This window comes from Hydra vulgaris, chromosome 12 (assembly GCF_038396675.1).
Source record: "Hydra vulgaris chromosome 12, alternate assembly HydraT2T_AEP".
NCBI lineage: Eukaryota > Metazoa > Cnidaria > Hydrozoa > Anthoathecata > Hydridae > Hydra > Hydra vulgaris.
The window spans coordinates 74,621,818-74,649,431 of record NC_088931.1 but is presented as its reverse complement, the minus strand read 5'-3'; the positions used below and the strand labels follow the sequence as shown (position 1 = coordinate 74,649,431).

Here is a 27,614-nt window from a genome sequence, read left to right as displayed (position 1 = left end):
AGTGACATAGCAAAATCATAATGTATGGTTTAAAACATCTTGTATGTTTTAAAACATCAAGTTTGGTTTAAAGCATTAAGTATAGATTGGAACATCAAGTATAGATTGGAACATCAAGTATAGATTGGAACATCAAGTATGAAATTTGTATTAAGAAAAAAAAAAGTTTTTGATTGCATTTTGGAGTTTGTTGTTACATATTTAAAAATAGTTACTATTCTTGTACAGAAATTTATACTCATGCTTTTCAACTTAATATTTTTACTGTAGATAAGCTTTATTAGTATTGAGTATTCAATATAAGTTAATAATTTTATTCCAACTACAAAAACTTATAAAAGAATATAAAACATGGTTTACATCTATTATTTTTTATGGGTCTTTAAAAGCATTATATTTCAAAACAATTATTTTAGTAAATTTTGAAAATCTAATTTTGCAAATTTAGGTTCAATGTTTTCCTTTTTTTTTCTTTTGATACTCTCTTAAATTTATGTCTAATGATTTTGTTGCAGAACCAATAGAATCATATTAGTAATGGAAGAAGATACCATGTTTCTTCTAAATAAGGATAAAAAAGATTCTTTTGATGAAAGTGATGTTAGATGCTTATTAGTTTCCAAGACATCTTGTAAAAAAAGTTTTAAAAGGTTTTTTTTTTTAATTAATAGTATATTTTACTTATTGTTTTTAGATTTTCTTTTTCATTTGTTTATTAATTTTTAATTAATTTTTTTTATATATATTTAAATAACATTGAGAACAAACTTCTTTTTTTTTTCAGATACAACTTGTTAATATTATTAGCTTCTTTTATTGCTTCTCTGGGAGGTATTCTCTTTGGTTACGATATAGGTAAGTATATTTTATACATAGTGATAGGGTGCTGGAGTTATATTCATAACTAGAGCATATTGCGTTATAGTGTAAATACAATCATTGGATATTATAACTCAAATAATAAGATGTTAAAACTAAAACCAAAAGATGTTATATATATGATAAAAGAATAGTAGTAGCCATAGTCATAGTAGTTGTAGTTTTTGTAGGAATAGTAGTAGTGTCTTGAATTTGCTGGCAATGATGCCATTAATGATGCCATTGGATTTTTTGTTTGATTTTGCTCAATCTAATACTGAAAATCTTGGAGATAATATATCTTTAATTAACCAATAACATCTTTGCTTCAGTACTGGAAGATTGAGGCTTGTTAATGCAACCTTGAAACAGAGTGTCCCTTGGAAGCTTTAATTTGTTACTACTTAGAACAATTATGATTTATCCATAATTGTTCTACGAAGTAACAAATTAAATTTTTATGTAGTTAGAATTCTTTGAGTTGATTTGAGAAGAGTTTGATGTTTATGTAAATATCTATGACTCCTCCAAATTTTTGATAGATGATCTTGTTAATAAATAATGTAATGTAGAAACTTTGAGTCTGTTAATTGTTTAATCATTTCTCGGTGATAAAAATGTCAAAGGAGTTTGATTTTGCAAGTAAGCAGAGTTTGATGAGTTTTAATTTGGTTTTAATAAGCCCATAATTTGGTTAACCAAATTGCATGTACTCATTATGCACAGATGTTTTTCAATTTTTTTAATCTGACAAGTGACGAGAAGGGTACCATTCTGAAGAATAGTAGATTTTTTTGATATAGTGGTTGAGTAATTTTTATATTTATTTTGTCTTATTACTCAGAGATTTGTTAACACAAATACTTTTTGCATGACAAAGTTGAAAGCATGTGCTAAATGTGATAATGCTTAGTATTAAAAATTTTAACAATAATAATTTTTATACAAGAGTATTATTTTTGAAGTTTTTATGTTTTTTTGCTTCCTATGAGGTTCAGGCTCACACCTCTGCACATTTACTTTTCAAAATATTTAAGTTCTAAAAAATTATTTCTGAAATAACATGATAGTTAGGTTGGTATGCTCCACCAAACGACATTGTTGTTAGATTGGTATGCTCTACGAAATGACATTGTAGTTAAATTGGTTTGCTCCAGCAAATGACATTGTAGTTAGATTGGTATGCTCCACGATATGACATTGTAGTTAGATTGGTATGCTCCATCAAATAAGATAACTATTTAAATTAGATTTGTTACTATAATTATAATGAAAAACTTTTGTTGTTTAAATATGTTAGGGTTTAAATATGTTAAAAGCAAGAGTGTGATATATAAATTGTATATTTATACATATATATATATATATGTATATTTTTTTTTTCTCTAAATATTTATATATATATATATTTAAATATTTATATATATATTTAAATATTTATATATATATATATTTATATATATATACATATGTGTATATATTTAAATATTTATATATAGATTTATATATATATATATATTTAAATATTTATATATAGATTTATATATATATATATTTAAATATCTATATAAAGATTTATATATATATATATATATATATATATATATATATATATATATATATATATATATATATATATATATATATATATATATATATATATATATATATATATATATATATATATATATATATATATATATATATATAGATTTAAATATATATATATATATATATATATATATATATATATATATATATATATATATATATATAGATTTAAATATATATATATATATAAATATTTATATATAGATATATATATATATATATATATAGATATATATATATATATATTTATATATAGATATATATATATATATATATATATATATATATATATATATATATATATATATATATATATAAATGTTAGATTTTTAAATGTTAGATATTATAAAAGACTTATCTAAATTTACTGTTATAATAAAAAAATAGTTTAAAATAAATATTTATTGTAAGATGTGTCTAGTAGTTTTTATAAGAGATTGTTTTTGCATAGGAATAATATCTGGTGCCATGCTTCAATTAAGAGTTGAGTTTAATTTATCATGTTTACAGCAAGAGATGGTTGTATCGAGCTTATTATTAGGTGGTTTGATTGGATCTTTGACTGGAGGTAAAAATTAATTTCAAGCTTGTTTATTATTATGGTATTATTAGGTGATTTTATTTATTTTTGTTTTAATTTTTTGTAAAACTAATTATTAATTTAGGATTTTTACTTGACAGATTTGGAAGAAAGATTGTTATAATTATGAATGCTTTTTTTTACATAATTGGAGGACTGACTCTAACCTTTTCAGGAAGTTATTCTATTCTGGTAAGATTCTCTTGTTACAATTATAAAAATGATGTCATCATTAATTTAAGTTAAATAATAAGTTTCGACAGAAATTTCTGTTTTCCTTTTTTTTTAATTTTTACAAAAAATTTTTCAACTTAAATTACTTAAGTCATAAGTTAAGTTGCACATCAATTATAACTTTAAAATAAGTTTTTAAGTAATGAATAAAAAGTTTTTGATTTTTATGGTTTCATTAAAAATAAACAAATATGTTTTTTAGTGTTTTTAATAGGTCGATTTAAATAAATAAACAAATGTTTTTACTTTACGATTAATCATTAGGAAAATTATATAAATACTAAAAACACGCCTCTTCTAAGAAAGCTTGTATAACTTATTTACTTAATACCTAAGAAGTGAACACAATTTAAAAAGATAAATTAACTTATGAGAGAAATATTTTGTGAAATGTGGTTGTATATTCATTGTGAATATTTAATTATTCAAGCTCTGATTTCAAATATATGGTAAGTAAAATATTTTAATGCTAATGCAGCATTGATTTTTTTAATTTTTCTTTAGCTTATAGGGCGTTTTATTGTTGGGTTTGCTGTAGCCTTATCTGCTGTCAGTGATTGTGTTTACATATCAGAAATTGCACCAATGGTATTATTATTTAAAAAAAAACTAAATATAATTAAATAAAATTGTAGTACATATGTTTTGTACTATCTTCAACAGACAATAATATTTGTCATATAAATTTAAATATTTTTAGAAAAGGCGTGGCTCTCTCGTTTCTTTGAATGAGTTTGGAATTACAATTGGTATTCTTTTAGCATACTTGACTAGTTTTTTGTTAATAACTAAGAAAGATGGATGGTTAGTTACTTTTGTGGACCTCTTTGATTTCAATTGTTTAGTTTTTTTCATTTTATAATTTTGCATGTATAATTTTACAAGAGATAAAATAATATGTTTTGTTTTTTACAGGAGATATATGTTTGGAATTTCTTGCTTGCCTGCTGCCTTACAAGCCTTTGTAATGTTTTTTTTACCAGAAAGTCCAAGATGGCTACTTATCAATGGTCAAGAAAAAAAGGTTTTTTTTCTTAAGTTATTTTTCTTAAGTTATTTTTATTCTTTTAATAATAACAGAGTTGGGTAGGGTAATTTGGTTCTATGGGGTATTAAGAGTCTAATTGATATTAATCTGTTTTTTTGAAGAACAGCTTAGATAAAAATGTTTTTCCCTTTGCATTTTCTTGATGTTTAAAATCTCTAAATTTGCTTTATCAGCTTATAAAGCAAATTCCTGAGATTCAAAATGATGAATTGAATTAAGAAAATGCTTGTTTAAATGAAATCACATAAAATGGGTTGAATGAATAATAAACAATTATCTTATTTTAACTTTCATACAGAGGTAAATGTGTGAATTTTTTTTGCATTTGTAAGATATTTAAAAATTAGATATTGCTTCCCAACCTAAGTTGACATTTTCCAGCAGAACTCAAGTTCCATAAAAAGTTTTTGTTGAAATAATATTAAAGTTGATGTAAAAATGTATTTTTTAACACAGAGGTTCTCAGACTTCTAAATTTCATATTTTATCTCCTTAGTTAATAAGTCAAATATTCCATCTCATAATACTTTTCATATTTTATCTCCTTAATAACAAAGTCAAGTATCCCATCTCATAATATTTTATCTCCTTAGTTAGTAACAAAGTAAAATATTTCATCTCATACTTTTATATGGTTTTATATTCCATATTTCTCATAACTTTTATTGGTTCAGTTCTTTTTTTTATTTCCCAAGGATAAGAATAATTTGCAAAGAAAAATTTTCTTTAAATTGTTTTTTTAAAAATTTAAATTTTTTTTTATATTTAAAAAATTTAAAACTGGTGTTTAAAAAACAACAGTTAAATCTAGAATTGATCAAGTTTCTGGTTTTTTATGTTATTCTTTTTTAGCCAATAAAATTAAATTATTTTATTGGCTAAAAAAAACAGTTTTATTTTTGTAATTAACATTAATATATTAAAACAACTAAACTCTACCATAGGTTAAAGTATTTCTGTTTCTTAATCTAATTGTAGATATTAGGATTACCATGGCTTATTTAATTTGTTGAATTAAGTCAACTTGCCTGTAGCTGGCCAATTTTATTTACTTTGATATGGTTTGTGAAAATTTCAAAGTGTTTTTATTTTTTAATTTTAAAATATTTTTAATCATCTAAAAAAGATATTACAACTTTAGAATGTAGTTCTATTGTGGAATAAGAAAATTTAATTTTTTGATATATTGTTAGTGACTTGTAAGGAAGTAACAAAGAAAATCATTAAACTTTTTCCTGTACAATAAGGTCAAAATGTGCAAAATAGTTTATTGCAATACAATTGATTTATGGTTGAAAAATATGTTTAAAAAATATTTTTTGGAATAAGGAAATGGTAAAAAAGATTAGAAAAAATTTTTTAGAAATATTAAATTTATTTAGTTTCAAAATGAACTTCTGAGTCAGGTTTCTTCCTTATACAGATTTTTGCTGTTATAAATGTTTTTAAAAAAATTATTGATTCTATTTCTATATTTCTATTTTCTTATTTCTATTTTGTTTACAGAATCATAATATGTGACGTGCCAGAATTGTAATTTTGGGGAACTTAAAATATTGAAACTCAAAGTTAACAGTGTCAAAGAAACAAAATTCACACATTTTTCTGCATATGAAAGGGATCTGGCAGACCAAAATTAAATATTTGAATTTAAATGTTTATATGAATACTTTGTAATATATCGATATATAAAAGGCTATACTATACTTTTCCTTGACTATAAGATAGCGGTTCATGAAAAATATGTTTTTAGAAAAATATGTTTTAGAAATATGTTTTATGTTTTTAGAAATAGAATAGTTTTCTTTAACTTAAAAAATTACAGAATATTTTACAATAAGACAGATTACAGAATGCTTTTCAAATGGTCTACATATGCAAAGGCTAGTAACCTCTGTGTTAGGCATGTATAAATACTAACATAATGAAGACTGGCTTTTTTTGACAGTCTATCCAATGTTTTGATGTTCGACTCTTACTTGCTATATTTTCCAGGTAAATCATTAAAGAATCAAAGTGAATTATGTCTTTGTTAAAGAACAAAGATGAAATTAGTTTTTTCCACAATCACATGTAATGATATGAGAAACTAAACCATATAGAGTAAAATATATGTATAACTAAAAATGTAAATTAAATATAAAACGAATAAGTGCAAAAACCATATAGATTAAATTTAATGAAATATAAAAATAAATCAAAAACATACTTCCACTAAACTGTATTAAGTAAATATAAAAAAAATAACTCCAGTAAACTTTATTATTTAAGTTATTTTAAACTTTATACATCATGTACATTGTTATTAATTACTTTTTTCTTTTTTGATTTACCTTATTTAAATTTTTTCCTAATATTGTTTATATGTTTTTTTCTTTAACAGAAGTTTTGTTCAATAAAACTTTAGGTTTGTATAATAACTTGATTTAGTTTAAAACTAATGTTTAAATAATTTATTTGGCTAACTTTTCCTTACAGGCACAGATTGTAATAACAAAGTTATGGCCTAACTGCAATCTAGCTAATGAACTTAATAATCTAAATAAATCTTTGGAGTGTGAACAGGTATTAACATAAAGAAATCTAAAAAAGTCTGTTATAAAATGATTATTTTAATTTTTTTTTTTTTGCAGCTTTTTAATTTGATCTAAATATCTTACTTCTAGATGTTTTTTTTATTTGTTTCTTTATTAAAATATTAAAACAAATATAGAACTTAAAAATAGACTATCAAATAAATACACTTTAGTTTCAAGAAATAGAAGTAATACCAAAACACAGTTTTGTTGCTTCTATAATATTTTATGCCTCCAAATTTAGTTATCCCTCTGCATTACTTCAAAGGAATTGAAATCATGCTTAATTAAATATAAATGTTTAATTGTAATTATGTACTTGAATTATCAATCACTTTGTAGAAGCACTAGAACAAAACCTTTCAATTATTATTCCGATGATAAAACTCGAACACTAAATGTTCAATTGTTCAATGTTATAATAAACTAAAAATATTTGACAAAGAGGTCAAAGTTTTTTTTTTTTAATTTAATTATTCTGTTTCACTCTCAACAAGGCTGCAAGCAACCACTATTAAGTTGGAAGTTACTAGAAAAAAAAAGAATAGTTATAATGCAAGGAAACAGTTGATAGAAGGCTTAAAAAGTTGTAGGTTGTATAAGTCTGGAAAGCAAGAAGCTGGAAGAGAGTTCCATAGGGTTAAAGTTCAGGATTTGGTCAGAGGGTTGTCATTTATTAATATAGGAATGTCAACAGTATTGCTATAGTTGTTTGCAGTAAGTAAATGAATTTTGTTGGAATTAAAATTACACGTCACTGTAAGCCCCTATCTGTTATGGAAGTGAGATTAGATTCAAGATCAGCTGCCTGTTCTAAGCGGTCAAAAAGAAAAGACTTTTTTTCAACACAGGACTATAAATTTGAGTCATCAAAAAAAAGACCTACTTTAGATGTAAGGTTGTCAGAAAGATTAATAATGTAGATAAGAAACAAAACAGAACCAAGGATAGAATCTTGAGGTACCCCAGAAGTTATTGGAACTGTAGTAGAGTGTTGGCCTTTTAGGATAACTGATAAAGCAGTTAGAAAGAAAAGGTTTAATAATCTCAAAAACTTTCCTAGATAACGGGTGATGCGGAAGTTATCGGACAAATCCTAATTTCATTATTTGAGCATAATAATTAGTTTTTGTGGTTTTATGCGTAGGCATAAATGTTCTATAAACTTTATTATTTGAAACAAAATTATTTAAAATGAGGTTAAATGCAGCTGAACAAGAATTTTTTCGAAAGCGACTAAAAATGTTTTTTGTAAATAAACCTAATATATAAAAAAAAAAAAAAAAAATCGTAAATCATTTTGAAAAGGAAGGATTTGCTTGAAGTACAATATATGATAACCTAAAAAGACTTGAAACTGTTCAATCGTTTTCTTATAGAAAGCACCCTGGTCATCCGACATCCTGGACTAAAGAAAAGAAAGCCGAATTAACGAGACTTGTCAACAATCGAAAAGGGGTCAGCCAGAGAAAAATAGGTATTAAATTTGGTGTAAATCAATCGACAATTGGTTGTCAGTTAAAAAAAATGAATATTAAATATAGAAAACGTGAAAAGACTCCAAAATACACTATAGAACAACAAATAAAGGCAAAGAAAAAAAGCAGGAAACTAGTTAACCAACTCTATAACACAAAATCGCTTCTAGTCATCAATGACGAAAAATACTTTTGTTTTGCAGGGGACAACATGCCTGGAAATTCTGGATACTACACAAACAACAAAAAGACATGCCCAGAAAGTGTTCGTTTTATAGGAAAAGAGAAATTTCCAAAAAAATTATTAATGTGGATAGCCATATCTGACCGTGGTATGTCCGAGCCATTGTTTTGCACTTCCAAGGCTGTAGCGATCAATTCATCAATCTATATTAATGAATGTTTAGAAAAACGACTTCTTCCATTTATTCACAAGTATCATGGAGACTTTAACTATTTATTTTGGCCAGATTTAGCAAGTTCTCATTATTCTAAAGGTTCTCTAAATTGGATGGACCAATATGTCTATTACGTTGATAAAGAATCCAATCCCCTAAATGTGCCTCAAGCACGACCAATTGAAAATTTTTGGGGACATTTGGCACAGAAGGTTTACAAGGGAGATTGGCAAGCTTCAACAGAGCAAGTTTTGATTGATCGCATTAAACTAAAACTACAAGAAATTGATTTAAACTTTTTACAGTCGCATATGAAAGGCGTCAGAGCAAAATTGAGATCAATTGCAGATGGTGGTGTTTTTTCATATAAAAAATAATATATTTTTATTAAAAGATAAAAGCTTTATTTAAAAAAAATATAATAGTAGTTTGTTTTTTTATTTATGAATAAGTTATTGACGTTTTTATTTTGTCCGATAACTTTTGCATCACCCGTTACACCATATGAAACAAGCTTATGGAGAAGCATGCTAAACTTTTTGGAAAGCTTTAGATGTATCAAAAGTAATAGCTCTAGTCTCTCCGCCTCCATCTAATTCACAATAAAATCTTTAAATCACAACAGCTAGCAAGTCAGCCATTGAGCAAGAGGATCAAAAACCATATTAATTGTCTGACAGAAGTTATTTGACTCAAGACGAGATGTGAGAAATAGTTTAGAGAGAGTTGAAGATAGTTCTGGAGAATAACTTTGTAAGACTATGACAGAAATGTTGTCTAGACCATAAACCATAGAAGAGTTTAATTGAGGTATGACTTCAGCAATGGAAGATATTTAGCAATGAAATTTAATGCAGCAGAATATATGAAGGTTCTAGAGAGTAAGGTTCAACTTCACATCAATGTCAGTGGTGTAAATCTGTTCCACCAGGACTCAGCTCCATGTTACAAAAAATATTAGGTAAGTAGCAGATTGCAAAAAATTGAACTTTTTATTGAAAATAAAAAGTTCAATTTTTTGCTGACTGGCCTTTAAATTCACCTGATTTAAACATAATTGAGAACTGTTGAAACCTTATGAAAAAGAGAATTGCACACCACCACCCTATAAGTGAAATTGATCTCAAAAACGTCTCAGTTAAATTTCGATTAATAAAATCTCAGCAGATTACTGTAAAACATTTGTTAAAATTATGCCATTTGATTGGTCAGAAGTATACTATTTGATTGATCAGAAGTATGCCAGCAAAAATTAAAGTGGTCCTCAAAAACACATGATATCCTATTTGGTATTGATTAACCATGACAATTGCAACAATAGTTGATGCTTTCTTTTGTTTAAAAACAGAAAAAAATATTTCTAATGTATTGTGTTGCATTATTTTGACAAAAACATTAAATAATTGCAATATTTTTGATTAAATTAATAATTTCATGACCATGACTATAATTTTTTTATTTTTTATTTTGAATAAATTAATTTTGCTTCTTTTTTTCATATCTAAGTCTTAGTTTAATTGTTAAAAAATTTTTATTTATATTTTCAGAATTACAAGTTTATGGATTTATTCAGTAGTAAAGAAAATCTTTGCATGCGAATGATTATTGGTTGTGGTGTAATTTTTTTTCAACAGGTTTCTTTTGTTTTTCTTTAATCCAAATTTAAAAAAAAAAAATTTTATCAGAGAAAGAGCTGATCATGGCTAAAACAAATCTATTTATGGGGTAACTTCACTACAACATGACTATAAATAAACTCTTATGAAATAGTTCAGTATTATCAGGTCTTATATAATCATTATTAATAAAATACGGTGTCATTATTATAAGATTTTAATGAATTGAATGTTGAGATATCATAAAGATAAAAGTCAAAATATGTGTTATGCTCAAAAGAAAATGTGAAAATAACAGAGGAAATTATTTGTAAACTCTTATATAATTTTAATCAAATATTTCATTAATGCTCCATTTAATTTAATATTTTATTTAGTTGTCAGGGCAACCTACTATTATATATTATGCACCATCTCTTTTTCAATCTCTTGGCTTTAGTAGCCATGTCTCATCTTCTCTAGTAACAGTTGGACTTGGTATTGTTAAGGTATAGAAAAAATTTAAAAATTTTAATTTTATTACAAAATTAAAAGTTTAAGTACAATATTAAATATTTTTCTTGGATTATTATTGGAAAAATAATTTTCCAGGTTGTTTTTACTTTTGTATCACTGTGTTTCATTGATAAACTTGGTATGTTTTTTTTTATTTCTTTCTGTTTTTTGTTTGTTTGTTTTTTAATTCTGTTGTTTTTAATTGATTGCATCTTTTCGTTTTTTTTTAAATAACTCAATAGATATTTTTGTAATTTTAGCTGTATGTGAGTATATTTTTATATACATATATTTTTATACAATTATTTTACTGTACTTAATTTTTTGTTTGTTTGTTTGTTTGTTAAATTCACTTTCTCAAGGCTCCAGAAGTGGCCAAAAGAGTCCAGGAGTTGTTAATTTTTTTTTTAATTTTTATTTGTACTGACCCTATTAATTCTAAAACATAAGTTTTCTGCCCAGTAGTCTTGTTAAACAAGTTGAGTGTTGATTTCCAGAAGCTTAGAGTGAACCCAAAACCTCTTGGTTGAGAGTGGAAGATTTTACCTCTAGTTCAGTGTTGGGTTAAATTGATTTAACTTTCTTAAAATAATATTTTATTTATATTTTTAATTTAACTCAATTTTACTTTTATTTTTTATTTTTTTTACCATTATAACAGTTCCAACTATTATTTAATAGTTGGAACTGTTATAATGGTAAAAAAAATAAAACTTTCTAAAAGAATAACTTTTACTTTCTAAAAGAATAACTTTTCAACAGAGATCTAAAGTTTTAGCAAACTTATTTTTTTCAATGACAGTATTTTGTAATAATAGTGTTCTGCTTTATGTCATTAAAATGAGTAAATAAAGTTTTTATGTTACAATAACAAAGGAAAACCGGTATTTATTTTTAGAACCAACTATATTTCAAGTATTGTAATAAAGAATAATATTTGAATAATCAGAATTAATAGAATAATACGAGAGAAAGAATAAAAACAATATGAGAGAAAGAATAAGAGAGTACAACAGTGCTAAGGTTAAAATTAAACATCAACAGTATGTCAAATGCTGCATGATGTCTTCACTTAAAAATTTGCCATGGTCTATCTAAATCTTGTGCTTTTCTGATGCAGACACCAGCATTCTTAAATGTGTTTAATGATTTTGTGTTTAGAGTTGCAAAAAATTGCGTTTTTTTGACTTAAAGAAACCTGGCGTTTTTTTGTGTGTGTTTTTCTGCTTTTTAGTGATTTTTTAGTTTTTTTTTGCATAAATTTTAAGGTAGTTTTCTTTTATTCTAGTGTATGTTTAGTATATGATTAAAAGCATAATTACTCCAGTATAACTTATATTTTTAATAAAAAATTCAATTAGCTATAAGTTAGTTATAAATCTTGGTAAACAGTATGGGAATGTTTATTTGTCATGTTGTACTTCCTAACAACTGTGATACTCTCATTATATATAGAAACTATTCTTATGCTATAAGAAAGTTACCATTTTAATTTTGATAATGTCAGATTTCAAATGCTTAAAGAAATAGGCAATCTAGATTATTTATTTTGTTTTATTTCTATATTGTGTAGTAATTTAGTCTTTCATTGTTTGTTTGTTATATTTGTCAAAAAAAATACATATCACTAGTAGACCCTCATAAAAAAAAGCCCTATATTGTACTTAATTTCAAGGGAAATTCGTAATTTATTTACTCTTTATTTTTTATCTGCATTTTTTTTTATAGTACTATATCAGGACACTTGCAAAATTTTTCAACATGCTTTGTTGTTCAAGGTCAACTTTTAGACATAGTTTTATGGCAATAGGAACTTTTAATTCTTTCCATTTTGCTAATTTGGTTTAAAAGTTTAAATGATTGGGCAACTAAAGTTTTATTTCTCCCCCTTCCTCCCCCCTCTGTATGGAGAGCTTAGTCATAATTGATTACCAACAAGAAGGACAAGAAGAAATCACTCAATAATTTAAAAATATCCTTCCTCTCTAAAATATATATTCATGTATATATAGGTATTATGGTGCCTTAAAACCCCCTAAAATAAAAGTTTAGTATATAATTTTGATTTTAGATTATATGATAAATTTAAAACAAATCAATAACTAACACTTTCACAACTTAAATTTTTTTATTATTTTACGCTTTTCTGTTGTCTTTGTATGTTAAAGGTAGTTGTTTTTTTTCTCTTGACAAAAAAACTACCTCCTAGTAGTTTTTCGCTTTAAAATAGTTTTGTTAAAAGTAGTTTTGTTAAAACCTCATAGTAGTTTTACACTTTAAAATAGTTTTGTTAAAATATTTAGTTTTACTATAAATTCTAGGTCGTCGTAAACTCCTTCTTCTTGGTGCTATTATAATGACCCTCAGTGTTATAACATTAAGTGTGGTTACAGAGCCATTTCAAAATGTCAAGATTCAAAAAAGCTGCGGTAACGACCAAGTATTAACAATTAAGAAAACATGTTTCAATAAATCTATAAATTTTCATCAGAACTTTTCAAGTTTAGTAAACCAATCTAAACTAGATGACAGTAAAAGAATACTCATCCAAGATTATCTTAACTGCAAAAATACAAACTTTGTCTCAAATTATCCTGTTGCCATTAGATACACGTGTTTGTTTGCATTAATGTTATTTGTTATTGGTTATGCAGTTGGTTATGGTCCAGGTATAGTTTTTACATTTAATTCACATTTTTTAAGTTTTTAATTTTTCATAGTTGTTTTTAATTTTAGCTGAAATTCTCTTTTAAAATCTAAAATTTTTTATTATATAGACAAATTTCTATCCGGGACACCTCTAGTGTAAATATTGTTGTTTTTTATTTTACCATAGTAAACTATACATCATAAGCTTTCCATAGATACTAAAAACCTTAACCTAAATTTAATTTTTTGGCTGGAAAATCTGTTTTTTTTTACACTTACCATTTTTTATTACGCACTCGATATATAGATTTTATATATATATATATATATATATATATATATATATATATATATATATATATATATATATATATATATATATATATATATATATATATATATATATATATGTATGTGTGTAAATATATATATATTTTTGAATAAAATATATAGATTTTATTTATAACAATTTCATCAACATTTTTCTCAACATAATCTAATGGAGACACATATTTGTGTTTAAAATAGTTTTCAGTTCTTTGAAATTATTTTTTCATAGGAATTCAAACTTTGATTTTAATCTTTTAATATAAAATTTTTAGTTTTAGTTTATTTTTTTTTTAGAATTTTGTTTTATTTAAATTAATCTGATTTATTGTTTTATTTTTTGTTCCAGTTTATAAATAAAATACTCAATTATGAGTAAATAATAAAATTTATTTATTGAAATAGAGCAGAGAAAATTTTTATTTTTAAGTGACATGGCTACTATTGACTGAAATATTTCCAACTGGCATCAAAGGAAGAGCAGCTGCAGTAGCAACAAGCCTAAATTGGGGAACAAATATTATTCTTTCAATGGCTTTTTTAGATATGATAGGTTACTGTTTTAGATGATTAGTTTAATTTTATTTGGAGTTTTTTTAAGATATTTTTAAGATTTTTTATTTTAGATAAACTTGGTCCTTTTTATATCTTTTTGATGTATGCATTGATTGGTGTAGTTTCTATAATTTTCATTTATCATATTGTTCCTGAAACCAAGTTCAAATCTCTTGAAAGCATCAGTTTTGAACTCAGTAAAAGGTTTGCATTTTTTGTTTTTATCTGAAATTTATTTGTTGAGTACAAGAAAGAATAAGAATTTTATGGAGTAGTTTGGGGAATTCTTGAAACTGTTTTATGTTAAGTTTTTTTAAAACTATCATGCTTATAAACAAACTTCAATAATTAATTTACTTTTAGAAACTTATGACAATTCAGAAGGCATTCATGTTAATATATGAAAAAAATTTTTTCAATTTATTTTATAAATTAAATTTTTTGTTGGTTTTTTTAATTTCATTTAGTCTCCACGATCTCGTTTTTTAAAGAAGTATTTATTTTTAGGGACTATTTAATTTTTAAAGAGTATTTTTTAACTGTTTTTATGAGTAATCGAGAAAAATGTTTTGCATGGTTAGTTAATGAACTTAGTTTTGAACATCTGGAGTTGATAAAACAATTTTGTTTCAATGACACCTCTTGTAGTAGTTTTAATTTATTTAATATATAAAAACATAAAATACAGGTAAGTACTAATTTTTAATTTATTTAGGTGGTATTTTAGTCTGATTAACTCAGACTCTCATCAGATGTAAAAATAAAATAAAATAAAAATATTAGTTTTTACATAATTAAAATAATTAAATAATTCGTTTGGACATAATTGATTTCAGGGGATTCTCTTTTTTTTTTTCATGGTTATTAGAATTAGTTGGGATTGTTTTAGGGTGCATATAATTAAATATACTGTGGCAATCTTTGCAGTATTTTTTGACTCTGGAAGCATGTCAATTTGTATGGCTTGGGTGAGAATAAATTTATTTCCGCGAATTTCAAAGCCTTTGAAAAAAACTGCAAGGATTGCCACAGTATATTTAATTGGATGCACCCTAAAACAATTGCACTTAACTCTAATTACCACAAAAGAAAAATAAGAGAATCCCTTGAGATCAGTTATGCCCAAATGAATTAAAAAATAAGGGACTTCTGACTGCTTTTAAACAAAGTTATTAGTTAGCTGTATTTTACTGTATAGTCACTTCAGGCCTTGTTACGAGATTTTGCTACGTAACGAAAATGCGTAAGGCATTTCAAAGTAAACTCAACTCACCAATTATATTTTGTATTTTTAGAAGTTATATTGCGTCACTAGCGTCTTTTCAAGTACCGCCTTGTATTTAAAGTTATTTTATTAACTTAAACTATTAAAAATCATACAAACAGTTTTTTTTTTCTCACTATAACAAAAGACACAAATAAAATCTAAGTTCCTATTTAAAAAATCATTTTTATTATTTTTTTCAAATATGAAATGAAAAATTTTTAGAAAAAAATATTTTTTTTATAAAATGAAACATAATATTAGTTTATTTTCTTATAATTTTACAGATGGTTTTTAGTTATTTTATATATATCCATTTATTAAACCATAAAATATGAAAATTTACAATAATATTTTATAAACTCACATAAATAAGGTTAGATGTCACTCATATAGTTAAAAACTAGTCAATGGAGTGACACCTAAAAAAAAAAAAAAAAATTAAACACAGAAAGAATTGCAAATAAAAAAAAAAAATTATAAAGAAAAAAAAAAAAGAAAGAAAGGAAAATAAAACATTAATAAATAAAGATGATATTAATAATTGCAATAATAATATAATAAAAATAATAATAGTAATAATAATGTGAATAAAAAAAACAAATAGTAACTATATCATGATAACTTTACTAAAAATTATAACTAATGATATAAACAATAGTAAAAATAATTATAGTAAAGTTTATAACTATGACAGAAATTGATAAAATAAACATAGGACAATAACCATAAAAACTATTACTACAATTGAATCACTATCAATTTCATTATAAATAATATTATTAAGATTTAAAAAATAAAGATAAGTTAATGATAATAATAATATTAGTAGAGTTAAAAAAGACTATAATAGTTTTATAAATACAGTAATTTTATCTTATTGATAAAATATTTATAAATACAGTAATTTTATCTTATTGATAAAATATTTACATCAAAATAAATGGTGCATTTTTTAAATATTATGACAAAAAATAATTTTTATATTTAAAAGGAATTTATATATTTAATTCCTTAAGATAAAACTTAAAACATTTTTAACAACGACAAAAAAGTTATTAAACAAGCTGTTTCTTTAAAAAAAAATCTATTAGTTTACAATTGCTGTTAAATCTTTACTTACGACTTTTATTTCTTCTGAATAAATGTCACATAAACGATATCAAAAGATCATTTAAGTATTCTAAAAGATAAAAGTTTTTGTGTAACGCAAAACTGCTGAATGCATAGGCAAATAGCCTTTTCGCTTGCGAAATGCAAGCTGCATAACGCTTCTTAACAAGGCACTGCCACTTGTAGGATTTGCAATTTTAGGTAAAGCCTTAAATTGAAAAGGAAGAAGATCAAGTTCTTACTTAAAATACTGTCGTGCTTTAAAGCTCTTGGTCGAGTAAAGAAGTAAAAACTGAGTTAGTATCTATAAAAATAATCATCTTGAGCAAATATAAAATGCATCCAACAACTGCTTCAAGTTGGCCTTCTACGCAAAGGTTTTTGTGATAAACAGAAATTCGTGTTGACCAAATTTGTACCTCTTCTTCATCTAAAAGACTGGCAAAAAATAAAAGTGTGTTAAATTATTTTTGGCCTAGGATGATGAATATTGGATCTTCTTAACATGAAGCATGGGTTTTTTTTTGTACCTATGCAACTTTTGTTTTTCTTTCCTAATGTTAGCTTTAAAAATTGTTTTAATGCTTTCAAGGTTGTTAGTAAGGTTTTCTGTACTTTGTAGTAGCTCTCAGCCGGTTCCATAAACTAATGAAAAATACCAGAGAATTAACAGTTCTATTTTGTACTTAAATGTTATCTCTGTTAGTGATTTTGATGTACATTGTCAAGGCCACATATGGGCTTTTTGTTACAACTTTAGATAAGCAGGAAAACAACTATATAACTTATCGGTTAGGGTGTTGTACACTATTTTTGATTGAATAAAGTTCTTGTTATTGTTTAATTTTTAATTTTAGTACTAAATATATTAGACATAAAAAACACTTTTTTATCAATTATTTTATTCTACTTATTGTGTTCGAGATCACTTTTTATCCATATAATCTCTTGCAAGTTTCACTAGATCTACTTGCTTATTGTAAGACTATTTTAAATTTGGCTTTTTTATCTTTGGATCTCAATGTTGAGGGCAATTTCTTTAATTGATTGATGACTTTTGTTAAAATGATAATAACTAAGACAAGTTTGTTGCGGATGGATGCAAGTATAATAATATGAAAAAATTTAAAAATTGTATTTCTCCTTGAATTATGAACTCAATGAAATTTTAGAAACTTTAGTGAAACATCTTATCCCTCCACAGAGAAACATAATTTTGATAATATATTATTCTGTGCATTTTTATATATGACTTAAACCAATTTGTATTATTAGGTTTGGATGGTTACAATTCACAGTGGCGTGCTGGCCCCAGAGGCTATGCAGGAATACCAAATGGGCCTAAAGCTTTTTATCTTAGAAGGGCCTTTTTGAAGAAAAAAAAATTATTTACTGATTAAATGATCAACAAATAATTTTTATTCACTTAATTCTTTTACAAATTAAAATTTTAAGTTATCTGATAAAAAATGTTAAACTTTGAAATTATATTAGTATTTTGCATAATAACATGCAAACATTATTTAACATTATTTAACGACCTCAAGAATAATAGCAAAAAGTCTTTATTACATCACATATATTGATTTTTTTTTTTTTTTTTAAACATCTTGGCTTCCAACAAGGCTGCAAGCAGCCACTAATTAAAGTTGGAAGTTACTGAAAGAGAAAAGATGAAGATTGTAGAGCAAGATAACGATTGACAGACAACTTAAAAGATTGCAAATTATATGAGTCAGGAAAGCAAGATGAAGGAAGCGAATTCCAAAGAGCTGATGTTCGAGGAAAAAAACTAGACAAATAAGCGTTTTTGAAGCACTTAGGAACAGTCACAGAAAAAGGATTTAAATAAATTTGATATAAAGGAAAATGTAAAAAACCACTGGTTTTTAAGTATTAAAAAGATATTGGTTGTAAAATTAAATAGTTTTTTCAATTGAATTATTTTATCAATAAAAATATTTAGTTTTAAATTCAATTGTTGCTTTTTTCGTCAACCACCTGATTATTTAATATCTATGTAAACGTGGAATGAAAGCAATTTATTTTATTTGGTAAAAATATTTTTATTATGCAAAACAATTCAGAACAATTTATTTTTCTAAAAGTTTTACTATTATTATTAATTTATTATTTCTTATTTTTTCTACCTTGACATTCAATCTTGCCTTTAAATCTATCATTATTATATTTTAAAGCAATTATGTCATAGCTAATAAAAACCAGCTCTTTTTATAACGCAATGTAAAGATAATTAGTTTTAATCTAATTTAATTGCCGTTATGAAATGTAGCGTTTATATATCTTTGCGCTTTCAAATCTAGCATATATGGTAAAATCCTGCAAAAATTGGCATTTTAAATAAATCCTGCATATGCTTTTTGGAGCCAGCACACCACTGACAATTCACTCAGGGTAGAAATCCTGGGAAAGTCAGGAAAATTCTAAAATATGTTAAAAAGAAATTTTTAAAAAGTCAGGGAATTATAATGGATTTAGTACCAAAAAATATTCTCTTGCTTACTGGAAACTAAAAATTAATTTTTTTTTAGTTCATATCTTTATTTTTTTGTTTAAATATGTTTATTAATTTAAAAGAAACAGTTTTTAAGTAAACTTCAATTATTTGGGTGAGTATTATGTTATGTGAGTTTTATTTTTTAGTCAGGGAAAAGTCAGAAAAATGAAATCAGGCGACCCTGTCACTGAGGCTTTCAAATATTTTATATCTTTTAAAAATTTTAAAACCATTAGTAAGTTGGAAATTTTCAATTTTTTTAATTTATTAACTTAATGATTATGCAAAACATTTATAAAAAATGCAGCTTATTTATTTAAAGTAGTCATTTTGTGGTTTCGTTAACAAAATTTGTTTTAAAAGTGTAGTTCTTTCATTTTTTTAATTTTATTTTAAAAATATGACTTTTTTTAAAACATATATTAATAAATTTTGGGAGTTTATAAAAATAGGAAGTATTTTAACGTTTTTCAAATCTTCTTCAAAGCTTTAGTCAGAGGTAAATATTTTGACAACTAATACCTCCTCCTTCCCCCTTTTCACCCTCCCTCTTTTCCAACAAAATTTACCCTGTTGGTCTAAGGAGAGCACAGTGGCATAATTTATAAAAATTTTAAGACTTTTTGTGAGACAGAGACTTTATATGAAAATTATATACTTTTTTTGTAATTCTTTTAAAGATGTGCGGCAAATAAAGTTCAGTATTTCGATGCGTATTAAGTGTATTGGAATATTTTTGATTTGTACTGTCAATAATTTCCCTGAAGTATGGTTCTTGGTCTATTTTAAATACTCTAGAAAATTGAAACCATTCATATATGTGCAGTTGTTTATGTATATATTTTTAAAAAAACTTTTTATGAAAAGTGCCTAATTATAGAAATGATGGCTATTTGTTGCCTACTCAATGCTGAAATGCAAATTCTGGAAAATACAGGACTTTTGCAATTTAATAAAATGAATATGTTTAAGTCAATTTTTTTAGCATAACTAAAAAATAAAAAAACGAAATTTTTTTGTATTCAATCCTTTCATATGTCTTAAATTAAATGAAGTTGAAATTTTTTTAAATTACTCAAGTTTAGGTATAAAATTTTCTTTATAGTTGAGGTATTATTTTTTGGTATGAAATGATGTTGATGCTATGAAAAAGTAAAACGTTAACTAAAAAAAAACATTTTAAAACCAGTCGTATGTCTTCAAGTATATCAAAAAGCCAAAAAAATTAGTTTTTTCAAGTTTAAAATCTGTTTTTTTTGATTTAATATGAAAGTTTTTACTAATTTGAGTTTGGTAAAAACAAAATTTGACATACGGCTGCTTAGACTTTAAAAATTTAATCTCTTAAGGTTTGTTTAAGTTTGTCAAAGTTCATATTTTAAACTTTTTTGTGATATGCATCACCTCTATTTTATAATGCCATAATACCATTTAACTAAAAATCTGGTATTCAAATTACCATAGAATATTGCAAATATAATAAACTAGTGGATCCCTTAACATTGATAAGTAACAATATTTGCAGTTTTACTAAAAAACATAAAATTAAACATTATCGATTGATTTTATGTTGTTGTTTTTTTTTTCATCTTGATTTTTTTGGTCTTGATCTAAAGACCTAGTAATAATCATTTATTTGACATCATCATGTGAATAAAAATCATAAGGTTTTTGGATCAAGACTATTATATCATATAAAAAAAAATATTAAAGATATAAAAAGATATTGAATAAAGTTTTATTTTATTCAATATTTTATTTCATATTGATTATAAACAATTTAAAAAACAATTTTGATTTAATTCTCTTTAGTGCTTTTAATGTTGAACATTTAAAGCACTAAAGAGAATTAAATCAAAATTGTCTTAGAAAACAAAGATTACTGCATAGCTTTTTATGTTGCTTTATATTATTTTAATAAAGCTATGGCAGTTAAGAAGACTATGCAAGTTTATCAAAATCATGAGAATGGTTCCATAGTGATAATTGTACTGTAGATGGGGGTAACAAAAGCCTACAAGGAAACTAAAGCCATTAAAGCAAGTAACTTTTGGATGGCGATATTGGCAACAATGTTTGGAATAAACAGCTGTTGCTGTATTGTTCTAACAGGAGCTTATATGTGCCCCCCAAATACTTGTCTGTATTATTAAAACAATATCAAGGTAAGTTTACAGTAAAACTATATATTTAGCCTAAAACTCTTTAACTAAAAACTTTAAAACATTTATTTTTTATGGATGGCTTTTTTTTACCCTTTTTTCAGGGGTAACAGGGGTAGCTAAAGCCACCATGTTTTTATTTTTTAATTTAAAAAATATATCTTTCTGCCAATTTATGAATATATATCTTCAATATATGACTACAGAACCAAGTTACCCCTTTTAGCTGACCTTTAGTTACCCCCATCAGAAAAGTCCTAATGGTCGGTTTGTGCTTAAGTTTTAAGTATATCTACTCTGAACAACATTCATAACTCTATTAAATTATGTCAAATTATTCATTAATGTTAAATATGTTATTGCATTCTAAAAAGAGTATTCTATGTTCTTAAAAAAAAAGCAGTTAATTAATTTAAAAAAAACACTTATCTTACATTATATTTTTCACATTCTCACAAAGTATAAACTTACTTGCTATTTCCTTATATTTCTCCTAATATAACTACGATAAGATTGGATATTTCAAAATTTCTGAAATCTGTCTAGTTACCTTATTTTCATATACCTTTTAAATTCTATTCACATCTAGAAGAAACCTATGAGATGTGGAAACACTCACAGGGCTCGTTTAACAATCCATAAGACATGCCAGCGTGGCCAGTGGTCCTTGAAAACCTGGAATTTGATAGGTCCTGGAAAAATCTTGGAAAAACACCCCTTTTAGCAATAAATCCTGGTAATCCTTGAACTTTTTTTCTGAAATAGTTCAATATTTCATTATCATGTTTTTACCTTTTACAAAAATATTATTAATTTGTGTAGATTTCTACTGAATTTATTATGTATTTTCTGAAAGAAAATAGTTTTCTTGCGAAAATTCTAATTCTTGCGAAAAAATTTTTGTTGACTGTTACTGTCTGTATTATTAGAATCTATTTAAAAAATATGACTAATATAATGCCTTAGACAAAGAATACTCATTCTCAAACAGAACGGCTATACAACTAAAAGTATTCTTGTTGGGTAAATTTTGTATTTCATATTCAGATATATTCTTTACTGGTAGTTTAATAGTTTTTTATTTTGTTTTATGTTTTTTTACTTTTAGTTAAATATATGTTTTCCTCATTTTTGGAAAGCTTGTAGCAAATTAATTGACTGTGTTCTATCAGTAACTTACATAAATGTTCTCCTAATTTAAAAAAGTATATAAACTATGAATCAGCACGGCCTACTATTGAGGATCTTCAATCTCCAGTTCTACTTATCAAGGCAGAAATAATATGGAGCTTGAATGTATTAATGTCACATTTTGCTTTAAGATTGTGCTTAAATTTAAATGAAATATTTTAATTCTTATTCTCTGACAGCACAATAGCATCAAAGTTTGCATTAAGCGAAACAAAATTAATTTTGGATTAGCACCATACTATCGAGACTAGCTTTTCTCTGATCTCAGAGCATCACCAATCTTTATTTTGTCATATAATGAGAGTATAAGTGTTATCTTCAAATGAACAAATGGATTTCCGAGTTAGATACTGGAATTTAAGTTCCAATGTTGTAAAAGTTAGATTTATTGACTCGAAATTCCTCAGACACCCTAATTCACAAAATTTATTTGACAAACTCATTAAAGCAACAGAAGTGTTTGATCTTGAAAAACTAATTCAAGTATGGGAGGTTTTGAAAATGTTATATAAACATAGGCAGAAAAGATAATAATGTAGTATTATAACATGGGGAATTGCAGTTTGCACATTGTTCATGGTGCCTTACAGACAGCAATAATATATATATATATATATATATATATATATATATATATATATATATATATATATATATATATATATATATATATATATATATATATATATATATATATATATATATATATATATATATATATATATATATATATATATATATACATATATATACATATATATATATATATATATATATATATATATATATATATATATATAGAGAGAGAGAGAGAGAGAGAGAGAGAGAGAGAGAGAGAGAGAGAGAGACATACATACATAAATTAAGAGTTATTCAGCTTTTATTTTATTGCAGTTTCTGTGCAACTCGCTGGGTAGAAGATGAATCTGTGGCTTCAAGAGGAATTGCTGTATAGCCAAATATGAATAAAATTATAAAATATTATGAATTAGTGTACAAAAACAGATGTTCTAAAAACAAGAGCTATGAAGCTTTTTTAGATCATTATTTTGACAAGTTTGTACCTTTGCGAATACAGTTTTTTAAAGATCTTGCTAAAAAATTTGAAAGGATTCTTATATTTCAAATAGACAGACCTATGGTAGCATTTTTATTGAACAGCTTAGAAAATACGTTGCAAAATTTGATGAAAATGATCCTTAATTTAAACGTTTTAAAAGAAGCTGCAACAATATTTGATTTACCAAAGATTGAAGTAGAGAAATCAAATAACCAACTAGAAGTAGACCGAATTGGCATAGGAACAGCACTAAAATGCTAAGTTCTCTTCATTGTTAACCAGAAGAGAAATTAGAATTTAAGAAAGAATGTAGGCAGATAATCATAGTGTTATTGCAGATAATCATAGTCTTATTGCGAAGTTCAAAATAAAGATGCCCATTGAAGTATTCAGGAAGTATCCACTCTGAAAATCAAGGGTCTTGTCAAGAGATTAAGCGCATTAAAATGGCTTTTAACTGACGATGCAGATGATGTAAATCAACAATTTGATGAACTTTATGGTGCAGAATGTGTTCAATTTAGAGTCTTTGAAATGGTGATAAATAACTTTGAGTCTTTTAATAAATTAACTGATTCTTTTGATGAATTTCTTGGTGTCTATTTGCACAAAACTCAAAAGTATTCAGCATTGTGGAAAATCTGTGCTATCATTTTTGTTTTATCTCATGGCAATAGGCAATAGAACATGGGTTTAGTGTTAAAAAGCAGTTGTTAGTTGAAAATCTACAAAAAAGATATCTTGTTTCCCTAAGTACATTTTATAATCACATCAATTCCCATAACATTGTTATTCATTATTATGATCTTCCCAGTGATCTTTTAAAAAGTTGAAGCTTTGTATAAAATAGGACAATTCAGTGTTGAAGGAAAGTAAGGATCAGTTAAAGGTAGACAAAGTAAACAAGAAACTTAAATTTATTAATGAAGAATTTGTAATTATAAAGAAACAGAAAAACTTTTTTAAGAAATGCGTCAAAGTTCCTAAAACTGATGCTCACAAGTTAAGCATTGAACTAGAAGAAAAGTGAAACTTCACTATCCTTACGAAAGCAAATTCCTTTAGAAACACAATTTTACAAAAAGAACTGGTAATTAAAGAGCTTGATATTTAACTGAAAAAGCTTGAACATCTAAGAAAGAGATTAAATAGAAGTGTTTGATAACCTAGTGTATCTATATATATATACATTATAAAATATTTTTAACTTGTACCAGACTATTTACGACTATATTACAACATATATGTATATTTATATATAAAACATTTTGAAGACAACATATTTTGTTTTTTTCTGTTCGAGAAAAGATCAATATATCCTTGTAAAACCCCGAATTACCCTTGAAAAGACGTGGAGATATCCTGGAATTTTAAACTTGCTTTTGGTTGGCCATGTATGTGTTCTAAGTATGGAGAATTACTAGTCACTCCCTATATTTATATATAAAACATTTTGAAGACAACATATTTTGTTTTTTTCTGTTCGAGAAAAGATCAATATATCCTTGTAAAACCCCGAATTATCCTTGAAAAGTCGTGGAGATATCCTGGAATTTTAAACTTGCTTTTGGTTGGCCCTGTATGTGTTCTAAGTATGGAGAAATACTTGTTACTCCCTATGTAGTTATGTTATTCACCTTCTAGCATACTACAGAAATGGATTAAGGATTGAAAAGCGCATATAGTGAGACTTATGTTAAAGTTTTTTAATTTCCTAATAATTAATAATATAGTTATAAAAATAGGTACATTATTCATATATGTATATATACATATGAATAATGTACCTATTTTTGTATGTATGTATATATACATATATATATACATACATACATATATATATATATATATATATATATATATATATATATATATATATATATATATATATATATATATATATATAACATATTTATATATAATAGTTTTATATATAAATACTGAATAATAAATAAATACTGACTTCAAAATGATATAAATACTCAAATATATAAAAGTATATAATACTGAATAATAAACAAATACTAACTTACGAAAAAACGTGTAATAATTATGCATCAACCTAATATAATAATAATTGTTTTAACATAATAAAAATTACTACAATATAATATGATCATAAATATAAATTATAATATTTTCTTTATAAAATATATTTAATACTTTCAAAAAAGAAGAGAAAACTATTTCAGTACTTGACCTTCTTTTGCAAAAGTAAAACCTTAAAAATATTTTTAAATAGTTTTTAAATTTTGATTGATATTTATTACAGTAAATAATGTACCTATTCTTATAACTATATTTATTATTAAGATATTATTTTATTAAAATACTATAAACTAGTCATGTAATAGTTTATATAGTTTATTATGTGCTGAGTTTTTAGTCATAATTAATATGACTATAAACTATCCATGTAAGCTATTCACTTTTATTTTGCTATTATTAATAATGACGCTAAAAAAATGTGCAATAAATATGCACCAACCTAATGATTGTTATTTGATTATAATATTACAACAAAAGATTATAATAAATAAATTTTATCAAAGATGAATATCTAATTATGTCATATGAAATTTATGTAATGTTAAATTATTATGTATTGTTTAATTTAAAAAAAATTAAATTTAACAACAAATTGACAAAGTATATGTGACAATATGAAAAGATGTAAAAATATATAAATAAAATAGATTGTATTAATAGTGACGCTAAAAAAAAGGTGCAATAATTACGCCAACCTAATTATTATTTGATTATGATAACATTATAACATAACATTATAATAAATAAATTTTATCAAAAATGAATATCTAATTATGTTATAAGAAATTTATGTAATGTTAAATTATTATGTATAGTTTAATTTTTAAAAAATTAAATTTAACAACAAATTGACAAAATATATTTGTCAATATGCGACAACATGTATATGACAATATGAAAAGATGTAAAAATATATAAATAAAATAGAATGCTTTAAAAAAAACTAAACAAAAATAGTATGTTGCGGACCGGAAAAGTTGTACGTTTGTAACCACAGAGAATAATCGAAATGATAACTTGCATTAAGTTTATTAAGAAATAAAATAAATAAAAATAAAATAAATTAACCAAAGAACTTAATCACTAACAAAAAATATCTGCTTACAGAAACAACAGATACTAAATACAGCATATTAACTTGATTTTATCTTTTAAAAAAACACTATATTTTCCTTATTAACACTCATATTTTTTTTCGTTTGAACACTCATTTGTATTTTAAACATTTTTATAGCTTCATAAATTGTTCTGAAAGAAAGATGTTGTTGGTAGAAAGTGAGCACAATGTAACCAAGAAAGAAATTTCTGACAATACTGAATTTGCTCAAGAAACAGTTTAGAATCGTTTTTTAAATTAGTAATATTTACAAATATTTACAAAAAAAATTATATTGTTCTTTTTCATTTTTTATATTCTTTTTTATACTTGTATTGTTTCTTACATTTGTACATTAACTTTTTTTAACATTCGTGCATTATGTATATAACATTTGTGCATTATGTATTTGTAAATAAAATTCTTGTAATGTATTGTTTATACATATTGTATATGACAGGCAACTAAACCATTTATTAGCCAGTGGTTAGGATATAAATAAGTTTTTTTTTTTTTTTAATAAAAATGTAAATCGAAATATTTAATTTATTTAATCAAATACTTTTTTTAAATTTTAGCACGGTACAAATTTTTAACAAGAATTAAATTAATGTTGATATATGGTTTCGCTCCCGTGTATTTTTTTGAATATTTCGATGAGATCTCTTTATTTATTGTAGTGATCTTTTATTTAATAACGAACATTTTAAATTTTAAAAGAGAAATCTTTTTAGCA

At 24.6% G+C, this 27,614-nt stretch overlaps 1 protein-coding gene across 3 annotated transcripts; it reads left to right on the top strand.

The window, feature by feature from the left end:
- Window positions 1–27,614, top strand: LOC101239554 (putative metabolite transport protein YwtG). 3 transcript variants are annotated; one of them, XM_065814417.1, is made up of 17 exons: window positions 2–136; window positions 516–650; window positions 785–855; window positions 2,921–3,037; window positions 3,135–3,241; window positions 3,788–3,871; window positions 3,984–4,087; window positions 4,199–4,307; window positions 6,810–6,896; window positions 10,331–10,417; window positions 10,777–10,887; window positions 10,991–11,033; window positions 13,216–13,563; window positions 14,301–14,423; window positions 14,497–14,629; window positions 19,467–19,555; window positions 27,017–27,614. In XM_065814417.1, exons 2-17 carry the CDS (start codon window positions 538–540, stop codon window positions 27,022–27,024), a joined length of 1,734 nt encoding a protein of 577 aa, XP_065670489.1. In that variant the 5' UTR covers window positions 2–136; window positions 516–537; the 3' UTR covers window positions 27,025–27,614. The 3 variants fall into 3 exon arrangements, with proteins under 3 accessions (XP_065670490.1, XP_065670487.1, XP_065670489.1); XM_065814418.1 differs by lacking the exon at window positions 19,467–19,555 and having other exon boundaries at window positions 1–136; window positions 3,151–3,241; XM_065814415.1 differs by lacking the exon at window positions 19,467–19,555 and having other exon boundaries at window positions 1–136.

Excerpts from the sequence above, each read along its gene's own strand:
- LOC101239554 (XM_065814415.1), top strand. The coding sequence starts at position 538 with ATGGAAGAAGATACCATGTTTCTTCTAAATAAGGATAAAAAAGATTCT. Across the intron at positions 3,242-3,787 it reads CAGGAAGTTATTCTATTCTG|CTTATAGGGCGTTTTATTGT; the intron begins GTAAGATTCTCT and ends ATTTTTCTTTAG. Across the intron at positions 4,088-4,198 it reads ATAACTAAGAAAGATGGATG|GAGATATATGTTTGGAATTT; the intron begins GTTAGTTACTTT and ends TGTTTTTTACAG.